Genomic DNA, 16570 nt, shown 5'->3' on the forward strand with positions numbered 1-16570 from the left:
TGCATTTTTAACAGAGGCTTCTTTTAACAAGCATTTGTGCATATATTTACTTCCTTCCTTCCACACATTTTAACAGATTGAGTATTTTACAATGCACCACATAGTCCTAATATCAGGGGAATTATCTGTTCCAATGGAGGGAGATGATCAATGATCAAGCTTGATAATGAAGTCCCTTATTAGAAGACTCCTCCAAATTGTAATCTTCCATATGCGCTATTTGTCCTCCAATAGATATTGACCTATGCCACATTGTTTCACTTTGGCCAACTTTTTGTAAGATAGAGAATATGTGGACAAAGTTACCAACCTTAATGAAATCCTTAGCATGTGTCATATTTCTGTTTAACAATAACTATTTCTATTTAACCAATAATCAGTTTTGGGGTACTTTATCAGAAAGGTACAGCTTGATTCCAGTTTTGCAGTTTTTTTGCAGGGGAAACTAGGATCTTTAAACTTTTCTTTTCTATATATTTCTACTTTATTATTGATAGTGATCTCCATAATTGTTTTGCTTTAAATGGATTACTTTAAAAAGCATTTTATAGCTTTATATAATTATCACCCAAGAGTTGTAGCAGCCATTTAAAAGGAATGAAATGGCATTGTTGAAGAAATTTGTTTTCTTCCTAGCAAATTCCTGTAACCCTATCTATAGTATTCCAACCACTAGTGGAACTGGTCCATACCTTGTTTTTGCCTTATATGTGATATGCAATTCTATATGGGTCATATTAAAAGAAACCTGTGGACATTTTACATGTACCTTAATTTATTTGTATTTCATGTTCCTGAGTCTTTCCATATTCTTTATTGAGAATATGCATAACATTACTTATGAAATCATTCCAGTTGTCATTTTGTACCTAAACCTACTAATAGGGTAAAGCCCATTTGGTTTGAAATATGCAAATCCTAGATGAAAACTCTCACTGATTTTTTTTTAAGTGGAACATAAAAACATAAAATCAAACAGATATAATTCAAAATATCTGTTTGAATTATAATTCATTCAGACTTTCTTGCCAGTCTTCCAATTTAAATATATCATTAATTGATGGTCCTTTATGTTTCTTACAGTTTCAAAAACGAATCTTGCAGTACATGAAGACAAGAACAGAGTCCCATACGTCAAGGTAAAAGCACTTCTACCTATAATGGAAAAAAACCAATTTTAATTATTTAATTTAAATGCTTCTTGAATTCATTTGCGATCACATTTACTTTCTTTTTAAAATATGTATGTTGTCTTTCTGCAAATACAATCAAGGTGACTTAACTCTAAGAACTCAAGGTAGTCATTGAGAACAAATTGTAAAATACGCTCAAGGTCGAATAGATGAAAAGATCCTGAATAATAGAAGCCCTAGCCATAAAATGAATAATTCCATGATAAAATTGCCAAAGCAGAAGTCACAGTATTATACAAAATAGTGCAAACAAAAAAGCATACTAATTAAGTTTAGGGATGTCTATCTCTTAAAGGTTAAGTATACATTTTTTTTACTAGTAGAATATTTCTGTTTCTCTGAATGTCTCTAACACTGCATCAATATGTCATGATTCCAGATGAAGGAAAAGAATATTTTTTAATCAACTGGAAAATCTGTATTTTAATTAATAATAATAATTCTGTTAGCCCCCTAACAGCTCACAAAAGCATGCTAGATTTTCAAGTTCTTATTAGCTAAATTAATTTAAAGGGAAAGGGCTGTTAGGCTATAGAATCCTTGGAATTACTTAGTTTATTTTAGCATTCCAAGGATTATTTTGATCTTCTTGCTGACCATTTTTGAAAGCAGCATGAATATTGTTATTTTCTACCTTGGGATGGGAGGAAAGGACAGATATTACGGCCCTGTAATATTTTGCAAACTACAATCCTCCTTCCTAGATTCCATTATTCCTTTTGTTTAAATACTTATTTGTCTAAGGTAGTAATGGACCATGAACAAGTATTGTAGCTTCAAAGGGTCTTTGTTTTGATGAAATCGTCAAATGAAGTACTTCCTTGAAACTGCTTCCTGAATCAGCATGGTTCCTTTGCCATATTTCTTCAGTGCATACTTTATTGAATTTCTGCAGAAGATTTTTTTAACCTCTGTATGCACTTCATTGAATTTCTACTAACATCTTTGTCATATTTCTCCATGAGTCTGCTTCATAGACCTCTCAGCATTCTCCTGCAGGTGTTTGGAAAAAGGCTGAGGAAAGTGTTTTTTAATCCTTCTACCAAGAGGATTCCTAGGTTAGTCACCTCTGGTGGAGATTATCCTACTGCACACACTGAAGGTGGCCAATCCCAAACCCCAGAGTATCTCCGCATTGAACCAGGTTCCAGCAGGTTCTGACAGGTTCTGGAGAACCGGTAGTGGAAATTTTGAGTAGTTTGGAGAACCGGCAAATGCCTCAGAGTAAGGCGGGAATGGAGATTTTGCAGTATCATTTCCCTGCCACGCCCACCAAGCCATGCCACGCCTACCAAGCCACGCCACAGAACCCGTAGTAAAAAAATTTGAATTTCACTACTGCGTTGAACTATCTCCAAGTGTTAGCAAGCAGTTGAAAGAAGACAGTGATGTGATATGACTTGCCCTTTTGTGCTTCTGCATTCTCTCCTTTGTTGACCAGTTGATAAAAGAGACCAGCAGTGCAGAAAAACTCCTCTCACATTGCTGGGCTGTCGCAATAACTCACTAGTAGGTCAGTGGTTGTGAAAAGCCACCAGTGTGGAAAAGCTGCTTTCATGCCAGTCACCTTCTGATTCTAAAGCCACCCAAGCTATAAGCCTTTCAGCCGAGCTCAACTTGTTGACTTCTTCGTTGAAGCAAATCAAGTTGCTTTAATTATTTCATCAAAATTATTAAAGAGTTACTAGATATACTTATTCTTTCTTTCTTTCTTTCTTTCTTTCTTTCTTTCTTTCTTTCTTTCTTTCTTTCTTTCTTTCTTTTTTCAGCATATTGCCAAATGTCCTTTGAGATTAATTTTTCAGGATCCATAGTGCCCCATGTTTTATCTTACAGCATTTTCTAAAGCAAAAAGTATTTTTTAATTAAAACAATTCTATTAGAAGTTAAAATAATAAAATTGTCTCAAAAGATTATTAAATTAATTTAGCCTGGCATAGCATTCAAGAATAATTCATTCGTCGTATAATGAGATTTGCAAAGTAAAGTGCTTAGCAGGACTATTTGAGTTGCCAATAAATAAGAAGAATCTGAACTGCCCGCTTTGGAAAGCTGCAGTAGGTCCTTTTATTCTTTATCTAATTCATGTTTGCCAGTTTGCTCATGTCTCATATTTGACAGATAATGAAGAGCAGATAATCTGAAATATCAACTTGTCTCACAAGTCATAAAGTATTTTAATACCAAAACATCTCCATCTATACTCCTGAGACAGAGTTTGATAGGTAAAATCATACTCCAAAACACGTAGTGTCTTATTTAGCAACATTTCTTGAGACGTGAAGAAGGTTTGCACCATATAAGCCTTTCACACACCCACACCCACACCCACACAAACACACACACACACACCTTTCCTAATCCTTGCCACACCTCTTTGGCATCCTCATGCACCCTTCCTAACCTGCACCATTCCTCTCAAGCCTTCTTTTGCACTATCCCTAGCCCCCATCCAAACTATCAGTGTAAATCAAGGATTACCTATATTATTTAAAATATAAATAACATTTATAAAGTAAAAAAGAGGAACAAAACACAGAGATACACGTATTATCAAAAATATACATAACAATTACTTAAAAATGAAAAAACCCAAACTATGTGTTGTTGCAACAATAAACAAACAAACAAACACACACTCACACAGACAAATACACACAGTATAATTATCTAATGCATTTTGTGAATCTATATCATCTTTCTTTCTATCATAACTATCATGCTTTTTAACCTACCATGTTTTGTATAAATATGTTCTTTATCCTTACATTTTTTATTATGCTTATTATCTGGCAATCTTCATGGGCAGAAAGGGTAATCAGCCTTCAATCAATTCAGTAAAAGGGGTCATACATTTATCAATCCTATGTTGCAATATAAGTCTATAGCAGTGATGGTGAACCTTTTCAGCACCAAGTGCCAAAAAGGGAGTATGCATGTGCCCGCTCGTCTGGGCCGCAACCTGGAAGAGGAGCTGCCCAGGGCACATGCACCCCCCCAAAAATGAACTTCCGGTTTTTGTCATGCACATTTGTGACGGCCAGCTAGTCTTGTGGGTTTTTGGTGGGTATGCGTGCAGCACGATCAGCTGGCTGGCGCATATACTCATGCAGGAAAATGGAATGCAAATTATAGGCATTTTTATTATTAGTATAAGCTTCAACATATGTTAGAACCATGCATAAATACCAAAGCAAGCTAGAGATGCACAGTCTACGTATAAATGGAATATAAAATATAGTTTCCCAATTTCATGATGAAATGGTATTTATTCTCTTGAATGGTGAGAGCCTAAAATATGCTGTAAGATGGGTCTACAAAAGAATCCTTGGATGCAGAATCAGGTCATCTTATATAGTTCTGCAGCTGCTTCTTGTTTATTATCTGAAGTTTTGTGTTCTGTTAATATACTGTAGGCTTATAAATTGAGTTTTGTCTCTGGTTTTTGAGAAGCTATAGTTACTGGTTTAGGTTTGTTTCCAGTCAACGTTTTGCCTAAAAGAAATGTTGAATTTTACGTTTTTAGGGCTGCACAGAGAGATTTGTATCTAGTCCTGAAGAAGTTATGGATGTCATTGATGAAGGGAAAACAAACCGTCATGTAGCTGTTACCAGTAAGCATTCATACATTAAGTCTGCAATTACATTCTGAAAACGAAATTTCAATTACTGTTGTACTGAAATTACAATAATTTTACAATAGTCAAGAAAATATACGTTTTGCTCATCAAATTCATTAGTGTCTTCAAGTTATCTCTGTTATATAGCAGTTAATCAGATTCTTAGATATGTGACTTGATTTTTTTTTTAAATGGTGACTGACATTTTGAGGCTTAAGGATTTTTGGTCTTTGGATTTTAAAATACATACTGAACAAATGCTCTGAAGATCCTTGTTTTAAATAGAGATCAGCAATTTCTTTTGAAATAAACTTTTAATGGGATGTAGCCTTTATTACTGAGCAACCAGGAGCATTAAACCCGAGTAAATGTTTTCAAGGTCAAATATTTAAAAATGTATGGCCATTATTTTCTGAACAGTTAAGTAAGCAATATTCCACAGTTGTATTGGCAAAAGTATTTCATGCGATGATTAGTGGATGCAACTGTATAAGTGCACTTGATTATAAATCATTATAATGTTTTATAATTTAGAATGATGATAAAACATTCTAGATTTTTTTTGAAGTTTTTAACAAGCATGTAAATAGAAGACCCAAAAGGTATAACTGTATAATAAGGTATGCCAGGTTTGAAGGGGCCTCCCTAGTACCCATTGGCTGGCTACTATGGAATTAACATAGTGGACCTAAAGGGGCATAGAAAATGTGATCCATAGAGTGGCCGAAGGTTGTACATGACTGAATGACTGACGTTGAATCAGACCTCCCTGTAGCTACTTTGATTCAGATATAACCTGTGTGTGGAGGTGAACATTGAGTGGAAAATTAGATTCCCTCAATGCCATCAGGCCTCTGTTATAAACCAGTTCTTCATTTCCACACCAGATCTCTTGAGGAACCAGAACAGGATTGAAGGGGAAATCTGCATCCTTTCCTGGCTCTGGCTAATTAAAGAAAGGGGAACAATAAAACATAGGGAGTTGATACATTAGCCATGCTGAATCAACCAGTCTACTGCAGGATTCATTCAAAATAATTCAACATCATGAAAGGTAACAAAGGAAGATTGGGTTGCACACACTCAATATAAAAAGAGATAGACCAGCCTAATACAATTCTAGCCTTATGCTCTAGATCAGGCCTGTCAAATTGGCGGTCCAGAGGCTGGATGTGTCACACGCAGGCCACACCCAACTTGGCTCTGCAAAGGCAAAAAATGTCTGTTCAAAGGCATAAAATTCTGCTGATTTCCTTCTGGGGGCGCCCTCTGCAGATGTGGCAAGAGGCTTCTGGGGTCCACCTCTTTAGCCATGGATGATGAATCCCAAAACTGCACCTGGATTAGAAACACGGTCACTTTTGATTAGGATCTTCACCCCTCTTTTGGCAGCAGGGATGCTGTCCCCCATCCTGGGACACCGCAGCAATTCTCCCTCTTTTCTCCACAGCTGTTGGGCTGTATAGTTCCCCCCCCCCGAACTTTGATTCCATTGTCTCTGCTGCAAATACTGAAATGCAAATGCTCTCAGAACCCCACTTCAGTATCCTCCTCCTATTCGGAGTTGAAGGGGCCGGGGTTCCATCCACAGGGTTACATAGCTTTTATTCAATGTCTTCTTCTCAGTTTCATTAATGTGGCCATCTACAAATCTTACTGTGGACGTTGTTATGTGCCAACTGGATACTACATTCTGTGCTGGTCCTGTCAACATAGGTGGGAATAATTTTGCTGTGTGAGTGTGGGGTTGATTGTGCTGGATGTTTGGGTAGCAGAGCTCCTGGCAGATAATTCAGTAAGTTCTCAGAAGGTTACATATGGATTGGCACCCATGCGAACTCGTAAACGAATTCTGAAGAACTGCAGTCACAGGTAAGGACCAAGTTTAGTCTTCACTGATAAAAACAAGGAAATCAAATGAGGATGATGGTTTAATGGAATTTAGAAGACATAGATGAAAAAAAACCCTTAAAGAGCACGATTAGCTTATTGCATTTTATCTTCCTAGACATGAATGAACACAGTTCTAGAAGTCACAGTATCTTCCTAATTAATATCAAACAAGAGAATGTGGAAACTGAAAAAAAACTCAGCGGGAAGCTTTATCTGGTAGATCTTGCTGGGAGTGAAAAGGTAATGGCCCTGTTACTGCTACACATAAAATTCTTGATTACAAGGTAGGACCTTTTGGAATTCTTGACTTAAAGTAATAAATCACACTCAAAACATATAAAGGCTATATTTCCTATTTATAAACCTCTCATCTCCCTCAGGAAGGAGCTACATGATTGCCCCAACAAGTAAATAATATATTGGATATAATATGTGCCAATTCAAAACAATGTTTCGTGTGTTGAGATAGGAGATAAGCCATTCCTAAATATCTTACCTCTTGTTTTAAATAAATGAAGTAATATCTAATAAAAAGGTGACAGCCCAAACTTTAGCTATTGCTGAAAATTATTTATTTTGTAAAGTCTTTTCTGTCACTATAACTGAAACATATCCTTAAATCGTGGCTTTAAAGTTATTATTGGGTACTATTGTACCCAGTGAAACTTCAGTTTAACTGAGTTCAACATAATTTACATTTTACTTCATTTGCTCTATTCATGTTATTTGCAAATAATGTAAATTGGTGCAATAGATTTACATTAGATGAAAACAATTACATATTTATAGTAATGATGTAAATTGATGCAAATAACATATATTACATTAGTTGTCCAAACTACTCCAGAAACAATGGACACAATTGGGAATAATGCCTGAAGCAAAATTTGCTGAATGGAAGTCTGGAAAATTGAGGTTTAATTGTATAATAATCTGTAAAAACATGAGAATGATCTGAGAATGCCTGCCATTTTTTAGCTAAAGTCAGATAGATTTGGCTTTCTAAGCTGCTTTGATGGATATTGGAAATGTAAGTGAAATTCATGAAATGTGAGTGAAATGCCGTTTACTTAATGCGGTTTTGGATGAACTGAAAGTATTGTAGATTTTTCTGATTTGACAGACCGCATTATGTGTTTCTTCTAAATATAATCTCATCATTGTTTTTAATCTGTCCTTAGAGAGTATGAACTCAGTTCATTTACAATAACATGTTTTTTTTCTGATAGGTCAGCAAAACTGGAGCTGAGGGATCTGTTCTTGATGAAGCTAAAAACATTAACAAGTCTTTGTCTGCACTGGGTAATGTGATTTCGGCATTGGCGGAAGGAACTGTAAGTACTTACTTACTTACTTACTTACTTACTTACTTACTTACTTACTTATAACCAATAACCAGCATTGTATCCAAAAGCAACCAGCCCAGCATTGTCTGTGATGAAAGTGTGTTAGATCCCATTGATAAATAAATTCATGAATAAATATTAACTTCTCACATGCCAATTACATATCACATTGTTATAGTTGATGCCATTAGGATAGCTAGCCTAAGTAAATGGCTTCTGTGGAATTGTTTATGCATGGATTGTGGTGTATGTAGACACCCATCAGGCTGTACAAATAAAACATTTGAACAAGCAGAAGATGCAGCTGAAGAGAGATGAAAGCATGGGGAGAAAAAGCAGAAAACACGAAAGGCCCTTTTTTTCCTTAAACAAAATATTGAAGGAAAATAACATTTATTAATTTATATTATACTGTATTTAAATAAATTAAATATGTTATGTGTTTTTAAATTTTTGATTTGTAGCAATTAAAAATACCCTGAAAATATATTGCATCTTTTTCCCACATGTATATCAAGATACATAATATATATTTTGGAAGGCATTTATGTACAGAAATCCAAATGATAGTATGGCTAGCATATATTATGTAAAAGCAAAAAGGTTGAGGCTGTAATGTTATCTTCTACTGTGTTAAAAGGAGTCAGAGGTCAATGACTTTTTCCCCTTTTCCCACTTCTACCCTATACTTCCTTCTTTTCCTCCTTTCTTCCCCTAATTTCCTATTATTTTCATTTTATTTGTATTTTATATTGTGATGAACTAATAAAGTTTTTAAAAAAAGAAATCCAAATTACAACAAATTTTCACAACAGCCTTTGAATGCTTGTGTGTGAGTGCATGTATTTCAATTTCTTATCTTTCTTAATTAGAAAACTCACGTCCCATATCGAGATAGCAAAATGACCCGAATTCTCCAAGATTCGTTAGGTGGTAACTGTAGAACGACCATTGTCATATGTTGTTCCCCATCCATTTTCAATGAAGCAGAAAGCAAGTCTACTCTAATGTTTGGACAAAGGTGAGCAAACATAAATGTCTTATCTTGCCTTTTAATTACTCATCTTTACTTTGTTACTGAAACAGATTAAAATCAAAGTAACTTAAACAGATTACCGTATTTTTCCGAGTATAAGACGCATCGGAGTATAAGACGCACCTTGGTTTTGAAGACGCAAATTAAAAAAGGGCCCGGGTTTTTTTTTTCAGAAAAAGGGCATGAATAGCCTTTAGGAGGCTTGTAGAGTGCTCCTGGAGGGGGAGGGCAAAAATGAGCAAAAAAATGCCCTTTTTGTCAAAAAAAAAGGCATTAGGAAGCTTATAGAGTGGTCCTGGGGGCTGGGGGGAGCAAAATTGAGCAAAAACGGGCTGGTTTTTTTGCTCATTTCTGCCGTCCCCAGTCCCCAGGAGCTCTCTGAAAGCCGCCTACAAGCTCTGCACAGCTATTTGAGTAAAGGGGGTGGGATTTAAGGAGGGAAAATATGCTGTATTCAGTGTATAAGATGCACCCAGATTTTCAGCCTCTTGTTTGAGGGAAAAAGGTGCGTCTTATACTCCGAAAAATATGGTATTTTAAGTATAAACTTCAGTAGAGAGGCGCCATATGTTGTGTGAATACAAATACAAAGAAATTGTGATTTAGGCTTTAAGAAAAAAAAGTCAAATTAGTATCTATACAAACACAGAGAGAAAGATCGACAGGCAGACAGGCAGATACTCTCTTTTGATAAAGACAATAATGTAAAAGCTTAATTGCCATTTAATGTGCTGTGTTATTTAATAAAATGTGCTGAGAAATATGAAAGAGGGTTGCAGCAAGATTTCACAGCAGAAATTACGTTAACCAATTAAAGCTGAATATAAAAATATTGATGGACCTGAAAATTTCCACTAACAAGCAGCAATGATATTCTAATAATTTTGAGAAAGTAGTCAAGAATAAAATTGTGCACGCAGCAAAAGAATTTTCATTGTGATTTAATTTTATGCATCAACGCTTTACTGGTTCAGGGGCTGATGGGATTGTATTGATTTTCTAGCAATTATGTTGATGTGAATAGCTATTTCTGCCATAAATTAGGTAGGGAGTGTCACTAACATTTTCTAAAACCTGTAAAAACATACAGACTTCTAATCTTCCAGCCAGCATCAAACCACTGTTAGAATTTAGTGAGGTTTTTTCAATGGCTTTGGTGGAGCAGAGAGTAAAGGCCTCACATGTAACAGATTATAAATGCAACAAATGAAATGAAATATAGTTCTCCAATAAAATGCATCATGATTAGCATAATAGAGAAAAATGCCAATCACAATTCTATTTATGGTTAAAAACATAAAATACATTAAGTCCATTGAAATTGTTGCAAAATATGCATTTGGGGGGGAAATATGTATATTACGAATATGATAGTATGTGTAAGATTTAATATGAAACAGAAGTGGAAATGTTTAAAGCTGGAAAAATAAGAAATTGAGAAAACAAAATAGATGTTTCCTAATTCCTGACGTGTGCACACACACACACGGTTATAAAGTTAATATGTCTGCAGATGTAATAAAGTGAGCAATCAATGGCATTTCAAGTTCCGGTTAAACCATTTTAGTCCATTGTTTTGGTAGTGGAGAGCTAACATATAATCTATAAACTAATGAGCCGCGGTGGTGCAGTGGTTAGAATGCAGTACTGCAGGCTACTTCTGCTGTCTGCCGGCTGCCTGCAATTTGGTGGTTAAAATCTCACCAGGCTCAAGGTTGACTCAGCCTTCCATCCTTCCGAGGTGGGTAAAATGAGGACCCAGATTGTTGGGGGCAATAGGCTGACTCTGTAAACTGCTTAGAGAGGGCTGTAAAAGCACTATGCAGTAGTATATAACTCTAAGTGCTATTTCTATTGCTAATTGTCAGGCCTCTTGAGCCACTTTTTAAAATGTGTCACTCCTTGGTGCAGAAGACTGACTTGTTTATTCACATAAAGAAATAAAGAAGATACTAATGTAAGAAGTGGAGGACTTTGAAGAAAAATGAGCCAAAAATTACCAAAAAGAAAATAAGCAAATTTCCCATTCATAGATACTGCCGATTCTCAAATGATTTAAACTTGCCTTCTGTTTTTAGCGTCTTAGCAGCTATTCAATTCTGCACTTCAGCTGGATTTTTTTTATTTGATCTGTGAAGAACGGATATATTTAGTTTTTATTTCAGGATATCTTTGGAATTTGAATATTTTAATATAAACTTCATTTGAGAACCGGAGAGATTACCAGCCTTTGCTCTTTCACATTCTCTGATTTGCTCGTTTTGCAATTTGTGTTTGTTTGTCATAGAATCATAGAGTGGAAGGTACCTAAGAGGTCATCAAGCCCAACTCCCTACACATTGTAGGATTTATTATACCATCCCTGATAAATGCTTTTTCAGTCTCTGTTTTTTAAATGTCTGAATGCATACAGATAGTCCTCAACTTATGAGCATAATTGAGCCTGCTAATTACAGTCATAGGTCATGATGGTTGTAAAATGGGTGACTATGTGACCAGACTCAATTTTATGACCATTTTTGTGGTGGTGGTTGGGTGCATTAGTTGTTAAGTGAATACCACAGCTGTTAAGCAAAATCATTGTTTGCTATGGGTCATTTGTTTTTGTTGGAAATCAGTCGTAAATGTGGATTTTCCAACAAAACCATACTAAATCACCTGACTGCAGGGAGCTGAAAATGACCATAAATGTGGGCTGGTTGCCGAACACCCAAAATGCAGTCATGTGACTGTCTCCTCCCCCTCCAACAGAGGAATCTGAGTCATAAGTAGCTTTTCACGGACTGTTGTAACTTCAGTTGACAAGTAACCAATCATAAATCAAGAACGATATGTATGTTTTCCTCTTAAATTTTATTTGATTGCAAAAACTTGTGTGTGTGTGTGTGTGAGAGAGAGAGAGAGAGGGAGGGAGGGAGGGAGGGAGGGAGGGAGGGAGAGAGATATGTTTGTCATGCAGGTATGGAATTAATAGTATACATTAGCTTGAGCCTAATCTGTAATTCATAAAATACTCTAATCCCAATGTACTGTATAGAAGTTCTGATGATGAGGGACAGGCCAGGTGCGTTCGATCAGTTTCACATTTCCTCCCCCAATTTCCTCTTATTATCACCTAGCCATCTCTTCCTACCTGTTGTTTCTTTTATTGTGCCCTACCTGTTCAGTGCTAAGCTAAGCTTCCCTCTTGGCAGCACTTTGGGGGAAGAAATAACACATCAACAGTCTGGAAACCTGTCAAATTAGATCTCACATCACTGTCAGGCAAGCACATATAAGCCTCCCTTATAGCAACTTTAATATTTCAGCCAACAGAAGTGAGCCTTGTTCATTGGAGGAAGGAGAGGTGAAGGAAGGAGACATGAAGGCTGATAGGCAATTGCTTTATTTCAACACCTCTAGTAGTCCTATAGGGTGATCAGAGCATTAAGCACTAGGACAGAGGTCCCAACCTGTGGGCTCAGCCCACTTTTGAGCCATAGCCTCTTGGCCACTGGGCCACGTGAGTGGCTGACCAATGTGTGAGTGTGTGTGCATGGGTGCACAACCCCCACTTGTGCTAGTGTCGCCGCAGGTGGTAGCATTGCTGTGGGCGCCATGGGTGCAGCCCATTTCCGTGTGCGCAGGTAAAGTCGCCTGCCCTTGCCTCCAGGCTTCCAACCCAGAAAGGTTGGGGAACTCTGCACTAGGAGATAAAATTGATAAACTATATAAAACAAATGATAAAATGTGAAACCAATGTACACATTCCTGAACCTGAGGAGAAATCTGTACTGTATTTGCAACAATGGTTTTGTATCTGAATATTCACTTATTAAACAGAGTGCATTAGCTGTTCAGTTTGTTTTTTTGGACAGAGCGAAAACGATTAAGAATACAGTTTCTGTGAATCTTGAGTTGACTGCTGAGGAATGGAAAAAGAAATATGAAAAAGAGAAGGAGAAAAACAAAACATTAAAAAATGTTATCCAGCATCTGGAGATGGAACTGAATAGGTGGCGGAATGGTGAGTTCACTATTGAGAGCCTTTGTTGAAAAGTAAGCCAAATATTTGCAATGATAAAGTTTTCTCTTTGTATCTCTAGAAATATATCAATAGAGCTCATTCCTAGGCAGTTCTGTTGTGGTGCTATTTTCTTCATTAAGCATAAAAGGTAGAACAAACATCGGATCTGCACAATCCCCTTCTTGTGTGATGGTTTCAGTGCAGGCTTGGATTAAACAAGAGACATAGAAAAGACCTGGTTAATAAATTAGAAGAGTAAGGCAGGAGTTATATTTTAATTTGTCATGAACTTAAAAACAAAAATAGTGTAGGACACAACATTTAGATGAAGGCATTCTCCATATTAAATGCATTGCATGATAGTAAAATCTGATTTCTGTTTCTGTGTTTGTAAACCATAATATAACCAAGAAGGTAACATCTGATAGATAAGAAGAATACAAGTTATAAATATATCTTCAGGAAACACAGTTTCATGATTTAAAAAGCTGTAGCTCATAAGATAAATGCTGTAGAACGTTTCCTTCCCTAAAGTACTCCCACAGTCTTAAATACTTGCTATTCCATCATCCTTCATTGGCTATTGGTTTGCTCTTGATAACATGCCAGGTGTGGAATAGAAGGTAGCACAGAATTTAGCTATATTGCAAGAAATGCTTAATTTGTGTTACTTTAGAGAGATAGAATGCAAAACCCAGAAAGAAAATACAAACTGATCAGCTAAGGTATTCACTGTGTCAAAGAAGATGAGAAAGTCAGTTTAGCATGGTTGGTTTGGGAAAAAGTGCTGTTGGCGTCCGTTAATTGTAGCATGGTTACCTGAGTACTCACAAGCATGCTGTTTAATGATCTGTTCAAGGACTTTGCTCAGGATAGATGTAAAGCTGCCATGCCTGTAGTTTCCTGGGTTCTCCTCCTTTCCTTTGTTAAAGATAAAGATAACATTTGGAGGATATTCTGATTTAGTATTCTAAATTACTTGTGTACTAGTCAAATTTATATGCATATCCCCCTCTCGAATTTTTGATATTATTGAATAGTTCACACTTAATAAAAATGTTACCCTTGTATTTAAGTTTCTGGAATTTGAATGGCTTTTTAAAATACCAGAATCAAAGAATATGGTATTTTAAATATAAATTAAATATTAAATATTTAAGGAATATGGTGAATGTTGTTACTTTAAAGTATACACATACAGATACATGACTATGATTAAGGCACCAGGCTAGAAAGCAAGAAGTTTTGGTCCCACCTTAGTCATGATATCTTGCTGGGTGAGATTGAATCATCACTCAAAGAATTAGGTACGTTCACTGCCTTCAGTTTTTATAAAAGAATAATAAAGGGGGCATTCAAAGTTTACAATAAATAAATTGCAATTCAGCGAGTTTGGGATAAATTATATTCTTTTTTTTAATAGAAGTTTTAAAGACATCTTTAATATTCTCTGGTTAAGAGTAATCGTTTTCTTTTCAGCCCCTAATTTCTACTGCTCCCTTTTCTGCTATTTTTAAATAAGAATAATTCCAAAGTTTCAATTTCTCATGAGATCTAAAATTTAATTTCCCACAGTAAGACTCAGGTATGTCAGGCTTTATTAAGTGCTGGAACCATCATAAGATTTCTGTTAACATTTAGAACCAAAAACGTGGCAGGATTTTAAAAATACTGAATAATAACGATGAGCTCATATTCAACTATTAATTGACATTTTCCATATATACTGGAATACACTTAAAGATCATCTACACTATGTTTCTAGAGCTATTCATGGAGTTAATGGTGTTTATAGTGCAACCTTCCCCATATGGACTCCATATTGAATAGGGTTTAGTGCCAAATGAACATATAAACATGTACTTCACATGTAGCCTAGTTAAGTCCATTTTAGTCATTATTGTAGATGACTATTCAAGCTTAGTTATAGTGTGTCTGTGATTTATGACTAGTCTTTGAAATTGGCTTTTAGAAACAAAATGATGGACTGCTGCCAAATTCTTTCTTTTCATACTGATTATCCTATACTTTTTTCCATTTGTAATCTTGCTTCTGAAATTGTTTGTGTGTTTGATATTCAATAATATCAAAAACTAATATATATATATATATATATATATATATATATATATATATATATATATATATATATATATATATATATATATATATATATATATATATATATATATATATATATACATATGAACTTGAATATAGTAAACAAGTAATTTGGAATATTAAAAGGTTACCTTCTAAATGTCATTTTTATCTTTAATAAAGGAGAGGAGGAAGACCCAGGATAATACAGACATTGTCTTTCCTTTTCTAAGTATTTTTTCCTCTTGCAGCTGACTCCCAATAACTATCTCTAAATCTATTGTCACCACTGGAGTCTTACTCCTTTCTAGCCCATGCTGGCCAATCATTTAAAGAATCCACATTAAGAATATTCATAAGATAAACTGAGAACTCATGACACAATAGAATAGAACAGAACAGAACAACAGAACAGAACAGAGTAACAGAGTTGGGCTACAACACCTCCGAGGTCCGCTCCAACTCTGTTATTCTGTTCTGTTCTACTCTACTCTACTCTACTCTATTATTTTGTGTGTCATGAGTTCTCAGTTTATCTTATAGCATCTGCAGAATTGTAATAGTTTTGCGTAGTTGGATATCTCACTATAAATATCTCGGATAAATCAGTGGATTGCACACTGTATGAAGTCCTAGCAAGAAATGTTTACACATTTACCATGGATTGCAAGTAAAAAAAAGTTGATCCAGAGGATCTTGTTTCCATGGAGATGCCAATGGAAGAGATCATTTGGCATGCGGAAAGTCCTTGCAAGAGCTCGCCATTGAGAGGCAAGCTAGCCCTTTCTTGTAATTAATGCCACCCAATTGCTGAACAATTTGGTAGCTGTTCAGAATATTAGAAGCGATTTTGTCTCTGCAGAGAGAAATGACAGCTTAAAAAATCATTCCTAACTCAGGCAAGAGGCTGCATCATATCTCTGAATCCAATCCAAAAAGTCAAAGTAATAATGATCAGAGCTAGCAAAAAAAAAGAGAGAAAGAGAGAGAGAGGGGGGGGGGAGAGAGGGAGAGAGAGGGAGAGAGGGAAAGTCTTCTGTTTAGAAACATGCTGTATTGGAACGAATGATGTCTGAATAATCCAGATGTATTTATTTATAGTTCCAGCTATCTGACTGTGCTGATGGCAAAATTAAATTCCTTAAAAATTATCTATAAGTACCAACAGGAGTGGTGAAGTAAAGACAGGGGTGGGATTCAGCTGGTTCGGACCAGTTCGGGCAAACTGATAGTTTCAGCAATCCATTGGCCCCAACCACCCGCTCCTGTGCTTGGTCTGTCCTATATTTCCTTTGTTTGAAGCCCAGCTGATAGGTGCGGCAGAGCGGATTGCTGCGCCTCAGCCGTTTTACTCACCGGGGCTGCAGTAGAAGGTA

At 35.9% G+C, this 16570-nt stretch overlaps 1 protein-coding gene across 1 annotated transcript in view; it reads left to right on the forward strand.

Moving 5' to 3' along the window:
* KIF5C (kinesin family member 5C) overlaps window positions 1-16570 on the forward strand; it is an 88925-nt gene that overhangs the window by 37463 nt on the left and 34892 nt on the right. Inside the window, exons 6-11 of the mRNA XM_081934186.1 lie at window positions 1084-1139; window positions 4720-4807; window positions 6822-6946; window positions 7936-8040; window positions 8925-9073; window positions 12946-13094. Of these exons, the coding sequence (XP_081790312.1) occupies window positions 1084-1139; window positions 4720-4807; window positions 6822-6946; window positions 7936-8040; window positions 8925-9073; window positions 12946-13094 (672 nt within the window). The remainder of the gene's footprint in view (window positions 1-1083; window positions 1140-4719; window positions 4808-6821; window positions 6947-7935; window positions 8041-8924; window positions 9074-12945; window positions 13095-16570) is intronic.

Source organism: Natrix helvetica (genome assembly GCF_964273705.1).
Source record: "Natrix helvetica genome assembly, chromosome: 1".
Classification (NCBI taxonomy): domain Eukaryota; kingdom Metazoa; phylum Chordata; class Lepidosauria; order Squamata; family Natricidae; genus Natrix; species Natrix helvetica.